We start from the raw sequence: 25,865 nt of genomic DNA, 5'->3' as shown, positions 1-25,865 counted from the left end.
TTCTGATAACTGAATCAATGCAAAACAATTATTAAGAGATGCAGAAAATATTGGGGCAACTCTCGAACTTGCACATCAAAAAGGCTGTAAGAATTACTGTGTGACAAAAGAAACACATCTAGTGTAGTAATAAGTAAAATTACGTTGGACGAAGTGTAAGATCAATTTTGTCAGTGAACAGGCCTTCCTCATTCTGTTCTCCACATCACTGTTAAGATCATCCCACAACCAAAAACTCAAAATGTAGTGACAAATGATTTGATTCAGATAAACACATCCCATAATTAGCTTTTGGAGGGGGATGCTTGCTAAGAGATCATGAAAAAAGTCCGCAATGTACAGAAAACAAGATTATCTGAGAATTTCACCCTGGTTACCAGCTGCCAAACAGGACAGTGATCCAGTTTAAGAAAGCTGGGCAGTAATATGAAGATAGCAAAGCACAGCAAAGAAAAGCATAAAACCTTAAGATGAATTTTGCCTTTGTCACTGGGCAGCACAGGATCACAAACCTCACCTGACATAAATGAGGTACTGCAATCAGTCAGCGCTCTCAGCTGTCCTCACTTGTGAAGCCTTCACACATCTGCTGTGCAATAAATCTTACATTTATTTACCAAGTATGTTCTAAAGAATGTCCCTTAAAATCTGACTTGCATGCAATAACAAGCCTGAATGCACAGGACAGAAGCCCAAATTATAATTAGACAAACTTTGTGAAATAGCATTAGGTGGTTCAAAGACACAAGGAGAGGAAGATTAATCTTCAAAAACAAACAAAAAACCAACCAAACACACACACAAAAAACCACAAATTAAGGTGGAGGACACAGCAAAAATAGATGTCGCTGGTGATTTCCCTCCTTGTGCTAACACACACTGGAGGAACAGAATTCAAGTCTGTACTTAGTGCAAAACAAAAGCCCTTTAAAAACAGAAGCAAAACATACATACAAAAAGCCCTGGCAGTCAATTCAGTAAGATGAATCCAAAGTCAAATCCTATTTAAAAAAGGTTACTGGGATGCATGAACTTCTGAGTGACAGGCAAGGCAATCACTGCAAATGGAACTCGGTGTCACATCGGTGCTTGATGCTTCATCATCCCCAGCACTGGACTATGTTCAAGCACTACAGGGTCTTTCATGTGTTTGGACAAAAATAAAGTTATCACTCATTTGTTACTTTTTACTACTACTACCTTCCAAATTGGAGATTAGCACACATATATATAATTAATAATTAATAATAATTAATATATACATATATGGATGAAAACAACTTGGTTTAGTATATGAGGGCGAGAGTTACAACACAGAACTCCAGATGAATACACTAATGAAAAAGAAGAGATATTCTAAAAATCTCTTAACTCCAATGTAGATTTTTCATCTCTAAATTTAATTCTACATAGGTGCAACTCATTAAATTTATGAATAATTCTATTTTTACATCTTACATGTACGTGCAGAAGAGCTTGACTGTGTGTGCAAACCAAGTGTCACACTGCACGTAAGACCCAAGTTAAACTTCGGTTCTCTTTGCAGACTTACTACTAAGGCAATGTCACATTTAGTGAGATACTTCTTGCTACTACTTTAATTATGAGGATATTTAAGACATTTGTTACACGACATAACTGCATTAGCTCAAATATTTATGCTAAAAAGACACTACATTTTTTAAGTGTGATGAAAACAACTTTTGTTACCATGTCCAGTACTTTGTTTTTTTTTTTGAGTTTCATCTTGTCTAACACCCAATTTTTTTTATCCCATGACAAACTTAGTACACTGTAAACCTTCACAGAAATATTTCCCAGGGAGATGCTGACATCACCAGCGATACTATGCAAAAGGTAGACAAGAAGCAGCAGCAGCTCCATTAAACACTGGAAAGAAGAAGGGTAAAAAAGTTATTTTTACCAACTCAGAAAAGCAGTAGAGACAGAAAAAAAAAATTAAGAATTTTAGAATAGCGTTACATTGAACTGAGAGTTTAAAAAAAATACCTTAAGTAACAATTCACTTAAGTAGAGGACTGAAAAAACTGGAATATTTGCTGTATTTCACACACAAAAGAATGCGACAAGACAGACACCGCTAATCAGTTACCAACTGATAAAGTCAATCTCGAGTTACTTTGAGTCTACGGTGTCTGGTAACAGTTCACTTTACTAATGGTCAAATAGGTCTTTGAAATAGAGAAAATAATTCTTAGGTGAGAGACATCAAAGTGGTGGAAGCTGCTCTAGCACTAAAGTCAACCACAGATCCTTCCGGAGTTGCTATTTAAGTTGTATTAATGTGGTATCACCACTTGGAAAAAAAACGCATTTTGAACCAAACAGAATGCAGGTTAATTTTGCAATGAGTAACTCTTTACAACATTGATTCTATTACTAGCTAATGCAGCAAAGTTTTTCCCTTGAATTAAGCAGAGAGGACATAAAGGACTGGCAAATCAATATGGAAAAGAATACAACTACCAAGATGGAGCTTTCACCCAGTCAGAACAGATCTATCAGCTGCCAGAACTGCTTCTGCTAAGAAAAGGTTCCCAATTCAGGCCTCTCGGATAACATATGGCTCTCCCAACACCCCAGCACCACTTGCTGACAACACAGTCCAGGATAACATAATAAACTGTAATGTCATCGTAGTATTTCACTCACTTAGCTCCACTGCCCATAGGTTAACAAGAAATTGGAGATCGCTGCTCTAGGCAGCTCTTTCCGTCCAAGTCTAGGAAGGCTCTAACAACAATGGCATGGTTAAAAAGATAAAAAGATTACTTTTAAAAAATACAGTTCTAGTAAATCCAGCAAAATGCATACAGGTCACCTTCAGGTTGCCTTTCTTGTGATGCCAGAATAATTGATACGTAAGCAGGAGTACATATGTACCTCCTCACCCTACGTGCTGCCACATGCTACAGACACGTTATAAATACTTGGAGAACCTCGGGAATACAAGAATTAAAAAACCCAAACCCAACGTTTTCAAGTAGCTATCAGTCAAAGGAAAAGAAAAGCTATGATTGATAAAAACAGTCATGCATCTACCAGGAAAAAGACATCAAGAAGCTATAGTTCCAAGTCGATCACACATAAACAGGAAAAACTATGTGTGCTAGGTTTAATTTAAGAAACGCAAGCTTTTAAACCGAGTTAATCTTTCTCTGGCTTAAAACAAGTCAGCCACCACTGGGAATCAAACTAACATTCTCAACAGCATTTGTTACAAAGCAGGATCCCCAGACTGTGTCCCAAAGGAAAAGTTGTTTTCTTTTCCCCCTCAGATTCAAGTAGCAGTAAATCAGGAGAAGTGGAGTCAGCAACTCACAAACAGGCAACTTCCACTATCAGTCAGCAGCATTTACCCACCCATTTGTTACTGCACTTGCTAAGACAGAAAATCCTCCAACGAAAGATGGAGAGTAAGTCTGAAACCAATTTGCAGCTCTGGTTTCGTGTTAATGCTAAAGATTAAGGCCTGAAACAAAACTGAGGATATCAGCTAACCTTTGTTTGGGGTTTAAAGCTTTTATGGCTTAAAATAAAGCTCAGCAGATAGTCCAACAAATCAAACAAAGCCATTCCACTCTGCTCACCTTCACGTTACTGGCTGTCATTCTAGTTTGAAAGCTTTCAACATTTTTAACATCAAGCAAATAATTTTGTCTGCAGTCAACGATCTTAGAAGCTACAACTTCTCCCAAACAACCGTCTGGCTACCGGCAAACTTCGACTGCTAGTAAGACTACAGAAAAAAGAAGCCTTCTTGTCCAGTATATTCCTCTTTTCTCCCTCATTGGATTGTGCAGATCCATCTTCCTCCTCTGCAACAGGGAACAAGCAAAAGTGTGGGCAAAACTACACTTATTGTGGTCGTTTGTCTCTCCATCCATATTAAAAAAAAACAAAAAATAGAGAAGGAAATGGTTCCAAAACAACCACTATTCATAGTCAGCTTCAACGACAGGGATCTGTGTAACCCCTAAACCAGACAGTGTTGACCTGAGACATATGAGCAAGTGTCTGGGTAGGTCCTGATGGTTCAGACCCCACAACTCAAGAATTGCTGTTCACCACCGTACAGTTCACAGCACAAGACTAATTCCTAACCTTTGGCCCAGAAACCAACCATTTATTTTAAAAATCATGGCAAAAGAGAGGGATTAACAACAGTAAGAAGAGGAAGGCCTTCTATTATATTCTTCTTCAACACCGAAGACGTAAGCTCGGTGGAGCGTTTTCAACCTGGCTTGTCCCACATACACAAGGCTCTACTGTGTGTGGAGCTAAAATCTCATATCTGAATTTCTCACACCAAAGACCACGTCTTCACACCAAGAGGAAAGAGAACATTACCTTCAGCGAGCCTAAGGACCTTTCTACTCCTCAGAGGTCAAGCACTAAGGAAGATTGTTCAGTTATGAAACAGGAGACCTCCTGAACAAAGAAGCTTGCGGTTGATTTTGACACTTCTTATGGGCTTTCAGGGAGAAGGTAATTCCCACAGCACATGGCAAAGAACATCCTTCCTGAGTGAATCAGAAACTTCACATAGGCAGCCAAAGCGGAGTACACAGCTGAAAAAGAGACGTGCTTCTTGAATCCTGGACTCTTTCAAATTCTCCACAGGATTTGTAATCCAGAAGCTTGGTGTATATGCTAAAAACGTTAAAGAAAAACAAGCTAAGATTTCCTTATTAATATAAGCAATCAAAACACCGAGCATGAGAAGGCAGTGCTGTCTGGTAAGGTTTCTTGCTCATCTGTTTTGATACAAAGCAAATCACTTAAGCAACACTTCCCTGTTCCTGGACAGGTACATGGGGCAAGGTTTTAAGCGACAAACAAGTGAGCAAGTACAACTCAACAGGCACGCGATGAAAAGCTCCACCATTAGCTCACCCTGTGAATGTAAGGTCATTTTAGCAAGAACTTAACATCTTGATTTAGACTGTGAACCCCAATACTTACTACTGAAAACAAGACACGGCATTATTTGCTAAGATATTGTTAAGCGTTTTCTGCTTTGAAAGAAAATGGACCAAACCCATTGCAGTTCTAGGAATCAACTGTCAAACCTTAGAAGGCATGAAGGACTGAAGTCACAAGTGCATGGGGAGGACACCTGTGGAAAGGTCATCACCTATAAGAGAAAATGTTTCTTCATATCTGAAAGCATCAATCAGTCTGGAGGGCCCACGTAAACACAGAATAATGGAAAAAACAACAGCAGCTCTCAAACAGGAAGAAATATGCCAGAACGCACCCGCTGTCAACGAGAGCGTACAACCCCTGACAGGCAATTATTCTTTGATCTATTGGTAGAAGCACAGAACAAACATTCTGAAATTCCAGATAGGACCTTCTGCATATCGTGACTGTGGCCATGATGAGGACTTTTATCAGCAAGAACAATTTCAGAGCAGTGATAGTAAGAACCATTAAAAAACGAGAAAGACGTTTTTCCTCTGAGGTGTGTAGTGCAGTAACACAGAATTTAATTGTGAATTCAGCTGCCCTTCAAGCACTGAAACCATTACTTACCGACTCCTAGACACAAAGATGCACCCAAATGTCTAATTGTTCACTGATGGGGACCAAAAACTACACTCAGCACCGCAAAACAGATTTGAACCCGTAATTCCAAAAAGCAAAGCGTTTGATGTGTAACCCTACAGAAAAATGGACAAAGCTGACACAAAGGGCTGGCAGTACGTCTTTTTAGCATCTTCTGTCTGTTCCATAACTCCTGAATGGGAGGCAGTGGTGCCAAATTTAAGGACCTCTTACACAGCAAGTGTGAGCTAATTTTCCCATCAACATATGCAAGGTAAAGTCCATGACCTACGGAAACATGAGCTTTGCCATCAGCTTACGAAACAGATTCTGACTATCACAAATTAAAAATCAAGAGTTACAGGTCAAAGTCCTAAAGCCAAGACAGTCAACCCTAATTTTGTGCTACTTCGCAATTCAACTTAAGCCCCGAAATCTCATTCCAGCTTCTAATCACAATTACTCCAACTTCTAGAGTCATTCTTTCAGATTTCTTCCTCTACCCCTTATCTTATTCTACTCTTCAGACGGTCTAATGGCTGGGTTTGGCTTGGGCTTCACCATCAGCAACACATCTACCCCACGGCGAAGCCCTTGCCGGGAGCAGCACACGCTACCTCTGCACTTCGCTCCTTCGGCCAAGATGCAGCGAGGTCAGACAAGCGACAGCCTCGCTGCTCCATGGAGATATGATGCACCAGGACAACAGCTCAAATCCCGGTGCGGACAACGCTTCAGAAGCAAATTTACTCCAAAAACCTTCAGCAGAATCCCAGTATCTACAAGGATATATAAATAATTACATCTTGTTTCTGATTGAGAATACAAATACAGGTACTGGAGATGGCTTTCTAACTATAAACTGTGCTTTGCAGCTATTCTACTGAAAACTCTGGGTGTGAAGCATACTGAACCGAGAGCTGATGCTCATAAAAGCTTAATCGCGTAAAAGGTTTGTATTAAAAATGAATAGCAAACAGAAAGCAGCGTTAAAATGGTCTTCCAAAGCATAATGCAGTGTAAGTAAAGCAGGAGGAATGGACACTTTCTGCCCCCTGCAGTTACCATCACTATCGAGATTTTTAAGGCAGTCTTAGTAAGGATAATATCTGACCATTCTGGAAACATAAAAATTTACATCTGGCTATCACCAGACAGCCAAGACATTTTTTACACCTATTTTCATCTGACTGACAGTTAAATTGACCAACACTTCCTATTAACAATCGACTACATACATTGAATGTTTTCTGTGGTAAGGAATGATGCGATTGTCCTTGATTTTGCAGCAGAAAATAATATCATCTCCTACCAAACCTTTAATTTTGTTTAGGATTAGGAACAATAACCTTCACCAACAAATACCTACTCTTAAAGCAGCCAGAGCTATGGTCCTGAAATATATATATATACACATACATAATATATGCATATATAAAATATTAAAGGACAAAAGATTGTTTTCTAGTTGTTACACTATAAACATGTCTCCGAACATAAAGTCCTGCTTATCAAATTTTACATATAAAACTGTAAGGCACACATACAGACAGAGAATTTCAGTAAAGAAAAATTCCATGGAAGAAGGTCTCATGTCCATATGCAGGAGAGGTAAGTACTGTAACTGTCGTTAACATACTTGCTTCAACCTTTATGAATATAGACTGGGAATTGAATCCCAAATTCAGCTAGCCAAAATGTTTCCCTATACATGACCATTTGAGGTTGGCTGAACTCAGGAGTCCAACTATTTTCAGACTGATAACCTGCTTAAAAAGGGACAAAAAAAAAAAAAAACAAACCACCAACTAACATTTTTGGTATATATTTGGAAAACTGATGTTTTCCATGAGATGATAATTTTGAAACAATCCTGTTCCATCAGCCTGGCTGTGCAAAAGGGAAGTGAGAACAGATTGATTACAATGAAGTATTATTTATTTCCAGATGTTTTTCAGGCAATGATGAACACATCACTATAATTAGATTTCAGAAGAAAAAACCTGAAGTGTTGCAGCATACGAATGGTACGTAGGTTACAAACGATGCTCCATACTAGGGGAAAAAAAGGAAAAAGCTAAAGTGTTGATTTTGTTAATGAACTTTTCATTCTTCATGTAACATTTGATTTATATCTATCTGAGACACCTTCCTACCTCACTTGTCTTTTTTCTTCCACAGCAGATGTATAATTTTTTCCTCCATTTAAGGTATAAGTACTACACATTAAATACCAATTTGTATTTTAACACACTAAAGGCTAAATAAAACCAATCTGGATTAATATACTTCCAATATTGACTTGTGGGGATTATAAATACTGAAAACGAGTTTAGCTATACTTCGCAGAGCTATCAAATAACTAAATAGGTTTAAAACATGTCTCTTCTCAGATTCCATTTTTTCCTTTTTAAGTTTAAAAAAAAAAAAGGAAACTGGATTCTCTTGAGAACATAAACTGAACACAGAAAAATGCTCAGGCACCTCACCTCTGAGGTACATCTTTCATACTCTGGTTCTATTATGAATAAGCTGAGCAGCTTAACGCAAAGCCACTGGGACCAGAAAGTTTTCAATGGGTTGCTTCAACACAATCTGTGCTGTCCCAAACCCCAAGTTTTGCTACACGTAGGTGTTGCGCTGCCCTCCTCAGTCCTGAACACCATGACCGATAGAAATCTGCCAAGTCACTTTGAACCAAAAACCAGTTGATTCTAGGGAAAACAGTAATTAGTCGCATAGTTGAGAAAGAAGCCCTCCAGAAACACGCACTTGGGTAGGGATGTAATTTTAGAAGCTACGTGGGAATAAGCGCTGTTCCCCTCGCGTTTTGCCTCATTAAGACAGATTTTTTCCTGCTGTTGCCCAACACACCCCGAGAGCGAACTCCCCTCTCTCCTTCCACGTACTGGGGGCTGAGTCAGTTCCTCTGCTCCCCCCGCCCCACTACGGCAAGAACCCCTTTTTCAAGTGGTTTATCACAACAACCATCTTTTACTTAAAAAAAAAAAAAAAAGTATTTAAAAAATATATCTATAAAAAGCGGCAGTCCCCCCGCAGGACCCGCTCCCAGCCATTGTGCGTTCCCCGGGCACACGCCGCCGCTCCCCGGGCGGCCCCGCCGCAGCCCCCGGGCTCGGGCGCGCCCCCGCGGGGCTCCCCGGCCGCACAAAGCTCCGCCGCAGGCCGGACGTGCCCGTTGCCCCGGGGCCTCCCCTCCCCTTCCCCCCTCCCGCCACCGTATTCCGGGAAAGCCTCGCTGCCTCCCGCACCTCCGGGAGGAGGAGGCGGCGGCGCTGCGGAACAGCCCCCGCTGCGGAAAGCCGGCCCCGCCGGCGGGGCAGGTGGCAGGGAGGGAAGGAGGCCCCGCCGGGGCTGGATGTCTCCCCCATCCCGGTAACCGGCCACACTGCACCGAGCCCCCCGCCCCGGAGGCACCGACCGCTTCCTCCTCCCTCCCTCCCCCCGCAACCGCGTGCCGGAGCCCGGGCCCCTGGGCTGCCGGCGGGGCGGGGACGGGCCGGGGGAGGCTCGGGCCCACCTGCCCCGTGGGGAGGGAGGGAGGGAGGGAAGAAGGGAGGGCGGGGGGCCCGTCCCCTCCCCGCGCCCGCGGGCAGGCCGAGGCGGCGGAGGGAGTGCGTGCGAGCGGCGGAGGGAGGGCGGGCGGCTGGGTCGGGGGAGGGAGGGGAAGGCACGGGAAGGGAAGGGGGGTGGATGCGAAGCCGCCCCCGGTACCTTGCGCTTCCTGGTCTCGGCCGAGCCGCTCCACACGAAGCACTGGTAAATCGCCCGCAGGTTCTGCTTCCAGTTCTCCACCTTGAAGCCGGTCACATGGCAGCACCCGGCCGCCGGCGGACTCATGTCAGACCCCCCCACATCAATCCGCCCGCAGACGGGCCGGGCCGGCGGGCAGCGAGCCGGCCCCTTCCCCCCCTCCGCAGCAACCGCACGGACGCGGGCACGGGCCGGGGCGGCCGCGCGCCCGCCCGCGCGTCCCCCCCGCCCCCCCGCCGCCGGGCCGCCCTCAGGGGCTCCGGCCCCTCACGCCGCCGCCTCCCGCGCGGCCTCCGCCGCCCCCGCGGGCTGCTGTGGGGGCGCGGGGAGCGGCTGGCACATAGAGCCGGGGCTCCGCGCCGCCACGGCCCCCCGGCTCCGAACAAAGCGCGGCGACGGGCGGGCAGCGCGCACTCCCTCTCGCCCGCCCTCTCGCTCACACACAAAGATGGGGCTCTCTGAGGCGAGGAGGAGGAGGAGGCGGCGGCTGTAGCGGCCGCTGCCGCCCCCGGAGTGGCCGCCGCTCCCTTCTACCTCATAGAGGCCGCTGTGGAATCGGCGGGCGGAGGGGAAGGGGAGGGGGGCGCTGGCGGCGGCGACCCTGGCCGCGGTGTGAGCGAGCGTGTGTGGGGAAGGGGCTGAGTCTCCGCCTGCCGCCGCTCCTGCTCCCCCAGCCAGCCGCCCGTTCGGCTCTTGTCTCTTTAAACCGCCCCCCCCGCCTCCTTCGTCGTCTCCTTCCTCCTCCTCCTCCTCGCCCGCACCCCCCTCGCCCGCCGTGTGCAATGGTCCGTGCCGCTAACTCAACCTAGCCTGCCAGGCCCGGAGTGGGACAGACCAACAGGGAAGGGGCGGTAGGTGCGCCCCTTCTGCCCCGCCACCCTTGAGGGAGGGAGCAGGAGGGAGAAGGAGCACGACAATTGGTCCCCCAGCTTGTCACTCCGCCGCAGAGGTGTCCTTCTGTAGCGTCTCATTGGTTCCTTTCGCTTCTCCCTCCTCCACCCTTCCTACCTAGCATTTCCCCCGCCGGAAAGGGGCGGGAAGGTCTCGGCTGATTGACAGATCATCCGACCAACGGAGGAAAGGGGCGTGACCCCGTCACTAGTCTGCGGCGCTATTGGTCTGAGCGGTCGTCAGTCACAACCCGAGGCGTGAGGTGATTGGGAGGGGGCAGCGCTGCTGTCACATCCGTTGGTCCCGGCTGTTTCGCTGCTCCCTCAGTGATTTCCTGAGGGGAGAGGGGCGGCGGCGGCCGGGCCGCTCCCCGGGGCAGGGCTCCTTTTCCCGGGGCAGGGCTGCCTCCCCGCCTGTTCCTCTGTGTGCTTGGCAGAGGCCCTGCCTGGCAGCCTCGGCCTCCGCGCCCGGCGGTTGTGCTGGCGGCCGTTAACGGCTCAGGGCTCCCGCCCGCGGGCGGCTCCGGTAACGCCACAGCGGCCGCGGGTTCGGTCAGTCAGTAATTGCGGGACAAAATCACCACGAGGGGCAGGCCCTGTCCCCTCCGTATCGCTGGCAGGTTCAAAAGCCGACTGCGGTTTTGTGGGGGCCGATCTGGGTGGAACAGGCGGTCGCTGGGGTCTGGGGAGCAGATATGTGCGATACTGGTGTTTGTCCCCAGGACCATATTTGGTGCCTCTGTGCGGCCATCCCACTCTCCTGGTGCTTCCACAGGAAAGAAACAGAAGCCCTGTCTTGCCAAGAACTGGTATTATTGCAGTTTTGTCCTATAAATGACTATACAAGGAAATGAGAAGACGGTGAAAAAAATTTTGGAATCCATACGTAGTTCTTGGCTCGTACCACTCATGCTATAGGGTTACACATGGTGGAGTGAGGCAGAAGTATGGGAGTTTTGCCATGATTTGTGAAAAGTGGCAGGAGCTTTGCAAGACCAGGTTCTTACACAAGCCCTGGAAGGACTGTGCCACAAGCAAAGCAGTGGTTAAAAACCCTTGCATTATTTTATCAGTCAATTTTTTCAATACATACTATTTACATTCTTTCTCAGAAATGATAACATTTGTTACCTCCCAGACTTTCAGAAAGCTCTGTCCAGTTCCCTGGCCAACTGCTGCAACTTGCAGAAATCAAAGACAATTCCAACTATTCCTTTTAGCCCCTTATTAGAACCCTTTGCTTGTATTGGTGGGGGTTATTAGGTGCTAAAGTGAAATCTTTTTTTGATCGAGAAGGCTCTCCCAGTGTTAAAAAACATGTCATGGGTTTGGTGATGATCCTTCTCTGCTTCTAGTAAGTCCATGTTAATTTTCCTTGTTGATTTCAGTTGTAACAGAACTGTACTCTAAACGTTTCACACTCATATTATCACAAAGACGATACCAAAGAAACGTCTTACATGCCATGATCAGCCATACTTTTTAATATCACTGATTTTAATACCAGATGCATTCATGTTTCAACAGCAGACATTCAAAAGAGTGTCTCACCTAAGAAAATGTCATAAACTGGTTTTAATAACCTTGATCTTAATATCTACCAGATCTTTAGCAGTGAAAAACCAGCAGGAAACTATAGATCTTCTACATTTACTAATCAAACAATTCTTTTATCTTCTCAAAAGAAATATGCAGAAGTCATGATGATGTTCTGACATCATCCACTAAAATTAAGAAGTAATAAAAATGAGTTCTCTTGTATCTTTCTCATCCAGACACAAAAGGGCCATCAAAGGAAACCCCTAATTAGTTTTAATTCAAAAGCCGATCTTCAAGTAGACCCTGGTCTCTGAAAATCTTTGTTACCTTTACATGAGCTGGTCATCCATGTCTGGTTTCCATCACCACGAATCAAACCAGGATGTTACCTGTGGTCATTTGGAAACAAGATATATGTTGTAAAAGCACATTGACTGGTAGAATGTGACAATGTGATAGTATCTCTGCATCTCTCTCTCTGTGTCTGTCGTCCAGCATTTAGTTCAAGGTGGACAGGACTCAATGGGATGGGTGATGAATGTCCTGACAGCATCCACTATTTATTCTATGCGATCTGAGTATTTCCAGTTAAACAAAACCCTTGATGTTACTAACGTCTAAATCTAAGTAGAGAGTTATTCTTATTCTGCAACAACCTACTGTTACTAATCTTGGGATTTTCTCCATGGCTACCACATCAAAACAGGAGATAAAAGAAAAAAGATAATTTCTGCTAATGAAATTTAAGTCTATCTCTCTGAAAAAAAGAGGATACCCAAAAGACAATACATATGCTCAATGCCCTGTAGATTCTGAAATTCTGACGGCGATTTCTGTGCCACTCTTTCTTGCAGTTCCCATGTTTACTCAGTGTAGGGTGTGGTGGTGTCTGTCTTACGCAGAAATAACAAGAATTGTGAGTTTATAAACACAACTGCTTTAAGAAACACCTGCATTTGTTAGTGTTTCCCTCTCAAAGAAAGATTTCCTTTAGAAAAATACTATTTTTTCTCTCTGGCCAGTTCAAGAACAATTACAACATTTAACTCTTGCTGCTCGCTGAGGTTTCATGGCCTGCTGAGGATGGGAGAATCATTCTTTGAGACACAGGGAACCCACATGCAGGACACCCATCCTGCTGTCCATGGGGCCTGAGGCCCCTCCCAAAGGCAAGAATGCAGAAATGTAGAGATCAACTCCTAGGGGGCATTTCCAAGTTATGGACATCACCTTTCAAACTTAAAGTTCCCCCTCAGGTTTTATTGGCATCTTATTCTCCATAAAGAGGGGTCTCTTTAAGCCAGAAATCCCATCTTAGGTTCTTGTCAATGAATCATTTTGGGACCAGAGTAAAAGTCCACTCTCAAATAGTGTAGAAAAGAATCGTTCTTGAGATTGTTTTGAGGCCAGCTCCTGAGTTGAGGAGATTGAAGCAAGTTCTAGAAGAGGGCAGTGTCATTAAACCCTTCACTTTCTGTCTCAGGAAGGCACCAGAACCTTTCCTGTGAAGTATAAAAACTTCAGACTCTACAAACAACTTCTTGATTGTTCCAGCCCCCACAGTAAAGGTGACACAGCAGCACAGAGCAGCAGCCAAAACAAAACAGGAGTGGAAAATAGTGACAACATTTTGTCAGGTAGTAACTGTCAAATCAGGGCCTGTTTGCCACACACATGCACGCGAGAGTTTCCAAGTTTGCTGTGGTTTAATTTACTCTTGGGCATAGCTTGGGAATGTTTCTAGAATAAAACCTTCTGGTGGAGCAGATAGCTTGGGAAACGGCTTGCCTCTGGGGGCAGGAAACTGTTTCAATCCCTCCTGTGTCTCTTAGAGGAATTTTTAATTTTAAAGCATTGATGATTATGCTAATTCGTGCTTACCCCCAAATGACAATGGAATATAAATGTTGATCGTAGCTAAAACATACTGCAAATGTGCAGCAAACTCTTCCTCTAGAGAGTCATCTGCATTCCATGATAGCTCAGCTGGGAAGAAGCAGCAGAGTTCTTTGCATGGAAAAGCAAAGTAACTTTATCTTTGAGCCACGTCATCCCAAGGTGGCACTTCCAGACTCGGCTGGATAGCCATGAATCAATTGTTACTTTATCATTTGGGCATGCTTTTCCACACAACATGTGTTAAAATGTCCAATTTAGTTATCAGGTAAACATGAACCTTTCCTTTAGATCAGTTGTATGAGCAAGATCAAGAATTTAGTTAGGACTTCTCAGAAAAACTTGGATTACAAGTGAAGCTGTCTTAAGTTTGAACCTACAAAAGGCTGAATACCCTGGCTCCAAAAATGGATTTGAAGGGGGCTATTCAGGAGTTTGCATTGCTTGCTGGCTTGAAACTCATGGACTGAATAACTTGGAAAGTTCTTAATTCTGCACGTGCTTGGTAGAATTGAAAATGGAACTCAGGAATCTGTTGCCATGAAGTAGTACTCTGTGTCATCCCGCTTCTGGCAGAGCAATCAAAGCGGACTGCTGAGCAGGCGCTCCTTCATGAAAACAGGAGAGAAGCACAGCCTGGGTGTTCTGTGGCAGATACTGGACTTCAGCACTCACCGCTCTTTGGTTTCCTCTGGACCCAGAGCTCCAGATAGGAATCCCATTCCATCTTGTTGTAAGCAACACAGAGAAGTTATCCTTTGTGCATATGGCTAAAATTCTAGATCCAGTTACAGCATCTTGTTCTCATCACAAGGAGTCTATTTGCTCCTGCAAGCACAAGGACCCTCCGTGCTCATAACCAATACATAATACATGAAGATTCCTCAGTACCTCTCCTGCATTTTTTCTAAAAAACCCAAACTGCCCTACAATCTACCAGAAAAGAACTTACAGAACAGCTCTGCTTACCAAAGTCCACATGGAAAACTTTTTGAAACCTTAAGCAGAACACTTTTAACATTCTAAAATACTCTATTTTTAAATCATTAGGTTTTTTTTTTTTTTGCTAGCTCAAGCCCTTTTCCCTCTAAGCACCACCATTCAAGCAGTACTACTGTTACTTAATCCAAAGCCTTTAAAGCACATCAGGTTGTGTCTGCCCACAGGGCTTAAACCTCTGGAGATATCATAGGTAGGATCTGTTGCATAATTCTGCCAGAAGCTGATTGCCTTTAGTTCCAAATAAAGTTCATCTGAGATACTTCAGACACCTCGCAGTCTGTAGGGAGAACACTGTGTCCCTCCTCATTTATCTCAGGGACAAAGCACTGACATTGCTACAAAACTGAATTGGTTGTATAGTCCCAGCTACAGCAGCTTTTCTAAGTCAAAGTGTTTGTTTTGAGCCGAATCCACTGGTAAAAGCAGCCGGTAGGTGCCAGATCAGAGGTTTCCACGTGGCTCAGTCCTAGTACAGGGGACAGAGTGGCTGCTTGAATCCACAATATTCCATGACCAAGGGTTAGTTCAGCTGCACCGCTCCTGCCAGAAGGATGCCTGTTAGTCCAAGGAGTACAAAGACAGGTGGATTTCAATGGATCGACCTGACTCAGAACTTTGTAATCAACTCCTGAAGTTTTCCCTTGAACCATGGCCTCCCGTATAGCTAATTTAAATCAATAAGCTTAATTGTGACCTTTCACAGACCTCTCCAAAGCAGTGCACAGAATTCCAAGGATTCATGGCCTAGAAGCTGAAGAGAGACCTAGAAAAACAGAATTGCCTGCGCTTATTTTTCTGAAGATCATTTGTGAGATTTCCCTTCAGCAGTCATAGGATGAAATCTTGGCCCCAGCTGAACTCAACAGGAATTTTGCCACTGACTTAAATGGAGCTAAAATGTCACTCCTGCCATTTGTCAAGTCAATTACATCCAGACAATACTTTAACATCTGGCTTCAACTGAACACACAGAAAAGTTGCCTCCCTTAGTCTCTAAAGACAACACAGGACACTGGCTATCTCAATAAAAATGAAACATTTGTTCTTGGCAAGCTGCTTGTAATGAAGAGTGGATCTGTCCAGTGATGCTACCAGAACCAAATCCCCATTCTTTAGCATATAGTTATTGGCAATAGCACCAACAGATTCTCTGTCATTTTCTGGGAAGAATGTCAAAGCACCCATCTACTGTTAGAAGTCATTCTGTTGTAAAAACTTTGTTTAGAATAATAGGTCTGTCCTTAGCTGTGGTTTCCCACAGATGAGGGGGGTTTTCACCCAATTCATCTTCTGTTTCCCAGGCCACTGGAAGGTCCCATTTTGGGTTATGTAGCAGCTATTTATCTAAACCCCTCTTTGAGTATGGTCATCAAAGGTAGAGCTGAAGGATAACTCATTATAGGACAACTGATGTGAGCTCATTTCCCTCTCTAAAAACCGAGCTGAGGTGAAGCATTATTGTTTTATTGCAAAGTATTCAGGCTAGGTCAACCACAAGTGGGGTATATCTTTTTACGATAGAAAAAAAGTAAATCTGTAGAGTTATTTGATCAGTGGTGATTTCAAAAATCTATTTGAATGGGAAGAATCATCTGATGATGTCTGGAAGAAAAGGGATATAGAAAGAGAGGGGCTTTAATGCTTAAGGTAGACAAGGATCTGCCAACTGTTATTCCCTGCTCCAAGTGCTGGTGAATTACCACACCGCACACCTGTGCAAAACCAGCTTCCTTCCATCTTCCATCCCCTGAGGAGCAAAACCAAAATCAGTCTCCAGTACCTGATGAGCCCTAATTCCCAGCACTTAAATAATTAGCTTCTCAAATGTACAAAAACAACTCTCATTTTCTGGGTTAATGAAGGAAGCCGGGTTCCACTGAGCAAAGCTATTATGGAGCTGCTAATGCACAGTTTGATTTCATCGCCTGCCACTAAACACAGAGCGATGTGGGCTCCTGGGAGAGCGAGAATACAAGGAGAGCAACGCTGGAGGGTTAAAGTGGAAGGCAGCGGGGGAAACCCTGGCAACACTTTGTGGTTTGATGCAGAGGAAGGGCTTGTTTTATCTGTGTGTCTGCCGAGTTTCATCTGGGTTTGTGACGATGCCATAGAACCCAAAAGAAGGGTAAAGCTCAGTGGGTAGTTTGCATTAATCACAGAGCAGGCAGTTTCTGAAATAGGATAACAGAAACGTAACACACACAGAAGCCGAAACCTCCACCAGCTTCTGCCCAGGTTCTGTAGCCAGAGAGGTACAGAATGGCAAAGAGTTGTAGTGTGACGTCTTTCACAGCTGGACGGCTACAGTGCTACTGGGGCGTACTTGTCCTCGCTGTTCATTTGCCTTACAAGCTGATAAAAAACTGGTGGCAAAGACTTAAGCTCTTTCTTGGCTCATCTTGGCAGGTACAGGCATATAAACTCTTCAAAACAAACCCCTTTCTTTTCTGTCAGGGCACAGGACTGGTGATTTCATTTCTCCTAACTGGATGGAGAATATGTCAGAAAAGACTGCAAAGGCTGCTTTGCTCTGCCCTGGGAGATTTAAACCTAGGCTATATTCCAGGAACAACTCAACGCTATTGGGACTGTTCCCTTCCCCTCTCTGCATCACTATTTTCCTCCGTTGCCCCAGACTCCACTGTTTCACACAGGCAGAACCTAAAATCCACACTGAACTTCTCTGTGGTCCATCAAATGGGGAACAGAGAATAACTAGAAAATCGGGGCTTTTGAGATGTGACTACAGCTATTCAACAAATGCAGAGTCATGCAACTCTCAGACACCGGGAGATGCAAAGGCCTAGAGCCTCGATTTCCTTAGATTCTTCAACCATCTAAAAGCCCTTCAGTATGTGTCACTCTCCCCCATCCCTTAGCATATCCAAATTAGTGGACCTGCAGTTCTGGAGGTGGATTTGGGAATAAATAGCTTCTTACACTGCAGTTCTTCTAACTGCAGTAGCCAATATGCCCTCAAGCACAAAACATCTGTCTCACCCTGCAAAACAAAACAGAAAACCAAACCAAACCAAAACACAAAGCTTTTGACCTCTCAAGAAAAGCCTGAAATTGTCATGGAAGCCCAGGGTTAATAAAGAAACCTTAGTGCAGACATGCAGCAGGCGTTGAGAGATTAAGGAGGAAATCAATGGAACTGTGATGGTTTATGCAGCAAAGTTTGTGCTTCATGGACAACTTTCAGAGATAGGGACCAAGGCCACCAGGGGTCTGCAGATCCGTAAGAACCTCAGCACCTCCCCAAACCGGGAGCAGTTTTCTACAGGCCATTCAAAATTCAGCATCTCCAAAAATGCAGAGATGATGCTGCTTATGTCAGGGCTTGTTGGACCACTGACTTGGAGTCACCCCCCATGTTAATTTAGCTGAACCAATCAGGAAATAATTACGTACAGTGGAGAGTTAAAAGATGGTAATTAAACTGTACAAATAAAAAACTGAAGTGACTAAAAAAGTCAACCCGAAGCCTACTTTTGGAGCATTATTTAATGTAAATGAATCACTTAGTGGACAATGCAACAATCATCTGTTCAGCTTCTATTCATTATCAAAAACAATACAAAAGGATTGGCAGGGAATAGCCATGTGTCAGAGGGAGCCCTTTAGGAAATACCACAGAATCTGGACCGTTTTTTTGTCTGTTCTTCTACTGTGTTCTGACAATGCTTCGCTAATGAATTTCACACGTCATTTCGGTTGTCCTTTTTTTTCCCCCAAAAACCAAATCAGTAGTAATCTTGGGCCTTTCAGAATGAACTGAAATGTTTGTTCAAGTTAGGAAGACTTCCACACATTATGTATCAGTTTTGTCAAGGCTTAAGAGGCTGAGGATGTGTGGTCTCAGGCACCCTGGGAAATCCCACTGGAGGTGATGAGGCACAAACCTTTAATTTGGGAAAAAATCTAAGTTTTAAAGAAATCATCACCTATCTTTGAAACTTCAAACGCTCACTGAATTCAGTACTTCAGTGAGTTGTAGACTCCGTAAATTAATCTTTTGTTGCTCAGTGTGAAATGACACTAACCTCATTCTAGGAGATAAGCTACTTTTCAGTAGGATGTATTTGTACAGCATTATCTTGGGAGTTATCTGCAGGGCACTGTAAGCTAAAGGGAATCCCCATCAGGGATCTGGGCAGGTAAACATGCCAGGCAGACAGCTATCCTACAAGAAACAGAGACTAAGGAGAAAATATCAAGCACTAAAGTACTGTCATTATACTTCAGAACTGACAATCCACTGGCATTCATGTCTCTTAGGGTTACTGGTTTGGAATATTTGAAGTTTCAAACTTGATGGTGTAGCAGGTACCTATGGGGGGGCCCTTTTCTTACCTGGTTCCTTGGCTCACTCTGCGTCGCTGCCACAACTTACAGCTCCTGTAGCATTGCTGGTTCCACTCTTTGCAGACCCACAGCATAAAACAAATCACAGAAACAGCCTGAGTTCAGGAAAAAAAGGGCAACAATACACAAAAGAGAAAAGAGGGGGGTGGTTATAATACCTTAGAGCAGGAATCCTGAATAATGTTGCCCTTTCATTAAAAATGTTTACCACTGGACAGGGGCTGGGCAGGGAAGGACAACTGCTCAGCCTCTGATAAACAATAGTTCATTTCGCAAGACCATCGCCACCATTTGCACTAATTGAGACTTTTTAATAACAATCTCTGTTACGAGACAAAAGATCCCTAGTATCCTTTTAGAAAGAAAAGAAACCCTGATTACGTTAACACCCAGTGTATTAAAGGCATCATCCTAATATTGGGATATACTGAGAAGAAACTAGAACAATCAACCCTTTTTGTTTAATAAACCTCTCCTAAAATATCACCAAAAATGTATTCAGGAAAATTCTGTTCCTCTCTGCTCTGGTAAAGAGGTTTTTTTTCGCTGGTCCCTTGAGTGGTTGCTGAAGTCAGGTCTCGCTGTAATTACATACCTCACAGCACTGTGGGGAGACTTAATTAGAGAGTCACTGTAGGTGTGTTGTCAGACAGATACAACCTGGTTCTGTTGGAAGAGGCTCTGGGATCCAGCTGCACTGGGCATATTAGGGAAGAAAATTAAAGTTTGCTGAGGGTTTTGAGCTCCTCCTGCAGCAAACGGCATGGGCACACCCAGCAGCCTTTATTCAAAGCCCCTCAACTTCATCATCAGGGAATCTGTTCTCACCAGGAGATGCTCTGCCACACCGCAACATTTCATATTCTGCCCCCCTCCCTCACAAAGTGTGACTCACCAGTTTCAAACGGTGACATTTCATTCCCAAACTATTCTACGAGCAGCTCCATAACACGTGGGGATGTGGGGAAAAGGAAGGAGGGAAGAGCCAGACTGCAAAGTGAAAACCACTCCTTCTCTCCCCCACACAGGTATGTTACTTTAAAATTTCAGAACCACATAATTTGGGACGCGCTGGCAAATCCCATTGGGAGAAAACAATAAACCAAGCAGATTTCAGAAAAAAATATCTGCACATGCCAGTGATGCAATTTCCTCTCAGCCGGGAGGGACTGGGAGAGCGGTTTGCTCTCCAGATTGAATAGATGTTGGAAATGCACTGTCCCCACTTCTCACTCTTCTTCCGAGTTTGAACCCTGCAGCTCTGGGCTGCTCCTTCCAACGCTTTCTCTGTGATGCAGACCCAGGGTTTAATCATCAGCAATATCTTCCTAACGATGAACAAATGTATGTGCAGTGTGGGAAGATGACAACAGGGGGAACGACAAAGAAATCGCTGTCAGCTCCCAGTCCCGAGAGGAGTTTTGTGTCACACTGCAGTTTAGCGCAGCTCGTGTCCCTGCTGTGGGGACGTCACTGCCATCAGCGCAACATCCAGCACGTGAGGACAGGGCTGCGGTGGCACCGGCCTTGGGGGCTTGTCAGCACACGCATGAAATCGCTGTCGTTGCTGCGGTGCCAGAGGCAGAAGCATCATCTCCCCTGACCTCAGACTATAAATCTGTGCATGGCTGACTGGCGTCATAGCAGCAATCCAGCCCCATTAATGTTCATAAAATTCAGCGGGGAGGGAGCTGTAAGCGATGTAACCTCACAGCCTCCTCGACGACGGGAGTGTCTGGATGCACGTTTGCAGCACGCGATGGCACGGGCACGGTGCGCGGCAAGTAACCCTGCAAGTGCATGAACGTGACCAAACGTCATGGCTGCAGGCAAGTGCCAGAGGCGCGAGAGCCTTGGGGATGACTTGTCAGGGCTCCAGCACAGGATGGTTATGGTCTGCGTGTGCTCCATTGGGGTGCTGGGGTGGGTTATGGTCTGCGTGTGCTGCATTGGGGTGCTGGCGTGGGTTATGGTCCGCGTGTTCTCTCTTGGGGTGCTGGCGTGGGTTATGGTCCGCGTGTGCTCTCTTGGGGTGCTGGGGTGGGTTATCATCTACGTGTGCTCTGTTGGGGTGCTGGACGGGCAGCCCGAGCTGCCCTGCACACACTGTCACAGATGGTGACGCCACATCACCGCACGCCCCACTGTGCCTCATGCTATAGGAGCTCGTAGCCGATCCCCAAGCATGTCTGCACAGGAAATGTTTGATTACAATTTGGTTCATCTCCTTTGCTGCTTTTCTAAAGGGAAGGCTGTTCTTGCGGCTTCCTCTACCCGGCGGCGACGCGGGACCTCGCACTGGCAGACTCAAGCCTGTTTCCGTTCTCTGCGTGGGGAAGCCTCACCGAAATCAGTGCTCGTTTGAGGAAGAGGAGGTGGCTCGCTGCGGGATACCAGCATGCAGCAGCAATGACCTTGGCTAGGGAACCATCTCCTGAATACAAAGATGGATATAATCGCAGTAATTCCCTTTTTTAAAAAAAACAACCAATCTTCTGCTAAGGTAGGGAAAGGCGGTGGTTTGTTCAATAAATGCCTGTCAGAGCTGGATTTTTTTTTTCCCCAGCTAAATGCCCTTCACCAGTGGAGAGGGGGAGGGGACCCACTCTTTGAAGCCTTTTCCTTATGGGAATAGAAAACACGGAAAGAATTCAATTCTCTGCCACAGCCCAGCAGCACCGATACACGCTTCAAAAACCAAATCCCAGCAGACAAACTGGCTGGTGGGTTCGGGTGGCTCGGAGCCTGTATTACCACCAGCTCAGCCTTGCTCAATATCCAGCATCATTAAGTGTTCCTCGTAGTGTTAAAAGCACAGAAAGAAGAGGGGAAGAAATGGAGACTGGGGAAGAAAAATTAGGAAATTCTGTGCAGAAAAGAACTGCAGTTATTTGAATCTTTGATGCAAAGCACCATCTAGTGAAGAAAAGGATCACTGCAGCTGGCGTCACTCAGCAGCTGCATCCACAACAAATGGAATTTGACTTTCATCACAGGTTTGCCTACTAAAAAAAAAACCCCAAATATCACCATATGCACAGCCCGCGCTATATCTGAGTGAACAAGAACACGTCCCAAAATTGCTACCCTCTGTGTAAATATTTCTCCAGTGGAAATGTGTTCTCCTCCTCCCATCATCTCCCACAGACTCTCAGCCACCCCGAAACCCACAGGGAACGAGGCGCCACAGGAAGAGAATGATTTCCATGTTATAATTTGGGAGCTAAGGAAAAGAAAAGGTAAGTGACTGGTCCAAGGCCATGCAGGAAGCCAGAGGCAGATCCGGGAATAGAGATCGGCCACCCTGGACCCAGGGATGCCTGAACAATAGCACAGCCTCTCCCTCTGGTGTCATTTAACTCTTTCCTAACCCACCAAAAAGCAGGAGAGGGGTCAGCTATACACTTCCCTGCATAGGTGCCTGCTGCCCTATAGCTCTCGGGGGCCCAGCACTCAGACCTTACCTGCTTTTACCACTGTGAAACAAAGAGAGAAGGAAGCAGGGAGAGACAGGGCTGGATATCCTGAGATCAGCAAAGCTGCAGTTAGGAGATATTTCTATACACTGGGCCTGAACTGTCCGCTCAACAATTAAAGCAGTGGAAATGGTACCTCAGCTTCGCCACATCTCTATTTCCGTGTGTGACAGAACATCGCTGTGTCCCCTGGAGGCGTTCAGCTCGTTAAATGGTTGTGTGGTGGATGTTTTGAGGATTTTTATTTGAAGGAAGGGAGAGGATATTGCTCCCTTTTCCCCGGCTTTTGCGTTAGCTGCGAAGATCGGGGATTTGCAGCACAATCATAGATCAGAAATGCAGTCTCACTACGTCTACACTGTTTTCATACCGAGCTTGGAAATGCTGCAGTGCAGAGGCTGGAGAAAACTAATTATAAACAACAGGAACCAAACCTTACAGAATCTATCTCAAACAATAAAAAAATACTTGGGTGATGCAAAAGCCTGTGACCTGAACCTACAGCAAAATTCTCCCAAAGAGCTGAGAGACGAGTGACCAGGCGTCCAGCACAAGTTCTCTGAAAGGAGTTTGATACCCATCAGAGCCCAGTTCCAACCAGAACTAGAAATGCTGCAAAAATCAAGACCATCTTCTTGGTTCCACTGCCTGGAAGGGACACAGACGACGGATCCGCACAGAGCTGCAGGGGCAAAGAACGGAAAAAGCCTCAAGAAGCCCTTTTTTCCTCTATTTTCTACCTTAGGTCTCTGTTTCTTCCCCTAACTCCCTAGTCTGTTTTCATTCACCCCTATAAACCCAAGCTATGAGAGCAGGGAGGGGAGGAGGAGAGTCTGCACTTTTATATCAGAGGCTGAGACAAGAAAATCTTTAATCATGCCCCAGCCCTTTGAACATTTACATTTTCCAGCCAAAGGCACAGTGAAATTGGGAGCTTTCAGTTCGAACTAGTTCAAGGATGTTTTTCCCAGGGGAAGGTTTTTGTTACTCTGTGGAGATTTCTGCACAGATCGTTGCTCTCAGGGTAAGCAACCAAAGCTTTTCCTAAGACAGAAGCTCCATCTTATACTCCTTGAAAAAAAAGGTGACAAGTAAGAGCCTGGAAGAACTAGAGCACAAAATTGTTGCCCTAGAGAACAGGGTTAAAAGGCTGTAGATGTGCATTCAGTGATGCTTGCACTAAAGCAGATGTCACCAAACACAAGTGCAAATAGTTCCTTGAGTCTGGAGATGTTTTTTGTCCCCTCAAAGAAGAGCTCTTACACTTCGGCGATAGTACAGCAGGATGTTTGTCAAGGAAGTGTTAAAATGCTAAAAGAATTCCAGCCCTTTGCAGTTCTGGCTTGACACAGTGAGAATGAATGAGGCTGAGCGCTAATAAAAACAACAGGCGGAGTTTTAGAAGACTGGATCAACATTTACCAGTATTGTCTCCAAAACAAAAGTCCTCGATTTAAGACAGACTCCCCTGCAATGTTCCTGTGAACAAAGGCACGTTGTCATAACTCAGCCACCCAACTGCCCTCCAATGTGCAATGTGTGAATCAGCAGGTTTAAACTGACGCTGAATTTGTTGCTAATTACACTGGGTTAACCTAAGAAAATAGATTCCCGATCAAAGCAACAAAGACAAGCCTCAGTTCGATTAATTTCCTCCTCTAATTGCAACTCCAGCCTAACCCTTTGCTCTATGATTCGCTGCTCACACTGTCTCTGCAGGGCACGTGGTTTCAATCGACTTTGCCAGTCTGGTGACAGACTATTCCCTGTTAAAATAAACAGGCTGGCAGATAGCAGGTAAATAACCACAGGAGCTTGGACAGAGCTCGTGGGCAACCGTTGCCCTGTAAGAAAGAGAACGCACCAGGCTACAGCTCACCCTGCCCTGCTTCGGTGGGAAAAATGGTCTGAACTGGCTTTTTCCAGCTCTGATTTTCAGAAGACTGAACTGGCTTCCAGTAAGGTCACCATGACATAAACTACCTGATCTGGGTTTTATTTTTCAGTTTCATTTCTGTAAATAAAATTATTGATTCTTTCATTTCACATTGGTTCTGCAGCCAAAAAAAGGGCATTACCGTGAGACCTTTCAGAATGTGATTCTTTTTAGGAAGAATTTGAATTAGTTTCTCCTTCTTCCTTAACTATTGATCGCTTACTGATGACAAACACTGAAGCTGTGAATTCATTTCAGTGTTTTTCCTATTAGAGGAGAGAGGCAGAACACTGTTATCAGAAAAACTTGTGATAAAACTATCTTTTAAATATCCATGCGAGATCTTGCTGCTGTTCACAGGGAAAAGACATCTGGGATTAACCACCTTTGTGTCTGGATAACACGAGAGTATTTCCGACTCCCTCTGTAAATGTATTTTCTGCTCACGCACATCAAAACAAACAGGTGGAAAAGCTCCCGGTGCTGGGATGAAGCCACACGCCCTTTCCTTCTTCAGGGCAAAAGCTCCTTCAGCCACTAAGTCCATTTGGACTTTGGGCTTCTGGGATCGATGGGGCCTTGGAAATGCTCTATTACCCTTATCAGAGACATTACCTCAAACAGGAGACTTAAAGCTATGGAACCTGTAGCACATTCAGGCCCCGTTTTATCACAGACAAACCAAAATGTTTTCAAACCACGGCAAACAGCTCAATTAAAACCTGAGAAATCAGATTTTCCCTGATCACGGCTTCAAAAGGGACCCTGTGGAAATGCCTCTTTTTCTCCTTTTACAGGAATTCACCCATCGTTCCCCACAGTCCCGACACGCACGGCTTCTCCAACTTCAACTTTACGCGGAGATGTCAAAGAAAACAACTGAATTTAGGTCAGTGTAACCAACAACGTCCACACACATGAGCGACCTTTGCGAGCGGGAGACCCTGTCTGGAGAACAAGTTGGTCATTCATAGAATAGAACCATTTTGGTTGGAAAGCCCTTTAAGATCATCCAGTCCAAACGTTAACTGGGAATTACGGCAGGTTCCCGTACAACAGGCCACAGATACACCCTGCCCAGCACAACCGCCTCGGAACAGCCACGTTTCTGTGTCTTGGCTCTGATGGGGAAAATGAGCCTGGGCTGGAGGTGTCTGTGTGCGCCCACCCCAAATCCCGCCCCCCACGGCCGGCCCTCCCTCCCCCCGGCCCCTCGGGCGGCCCGGGACGGAGCCACGAGAAGCGGTACCCGTTCGAAGGGCTGGAGTCCCGGTTCGGGGTGACAACCCTCGGGCTCGGCGCTGCTCAGGGTGGGCCAGGCCGCAGATTCCCGGCGGAACCGCAGCCCCGGGGCCGCCGCTCCCCGCACGGGCAGCACCTGCGGACGGACCGGCGGGAACGCAACCGCCCGCC

The 25,865-nt window shown here is 45.5% G+C and overlaps 1 protein-coding gene and 1 long non-coding RNA gene across 3 annotated transcripts in view; both read right to left on the bottom strand.

Annotated features, from left to right (window-relative positions):
* USP22 (ubiquitin specific peptidase 22) overlaps positions 1-9,502 on the bottom strand; it is a 92,454-nt gene extending 82,952 nt beyond the window's left edge. For both annotated transcript variants that reach the window (XM_082064431.1, XM_082064432.1), the window contains exon 1: positions 9,307-9,502. In XM_082064431.1, coding sequence (XP_081920557.1) covers positions 9,307-9,432 — 126 coding nt within the window. In that variant the 5' untranslated portion in view covers positions 9,433-9,502. The remainder of the gene's footprint in view (positions 1-9,306) is intronic.
* A 1,964-nt stretch (positions 9,503-11,466) lies between these two features.
* LOC309445713 lies at positions 11,467-25,838 on the bottom strand. The gene is made up of 3 exons (XR_014185321.1): positions 25,702-25,838; positions 19,029-19,135; positions 11,467-12,163 (listed from the first exon to the last, which is right to left on the bottom strand). It is a non-coding gene; the product is annotated as an uncharacterized lncRNA (long non-coding RNA).
* Between the last annotated feature and the right edge of the window lie 27 nt (positions 25,839-25,865).

The sequence above is a fragment of the Streptopelia decaocto genome (genome assembly GCF_964273445.1).
Source record: "Streptopelia decaocto genome assembly, chromosome: 13".
Classification (NCBI taxonomy): domain Eukaryota; kingdom Metazoa; phylum Chordata; class Aves; order Columbiformes; family Columbidae; genus Streptopelia; species Streptopelia decaocto.
The sequence above is the reverse complement of the archived record's forward strand: the minus strand, read 5'-3'. Positions and strand labels throughout refer to the sequence as shown.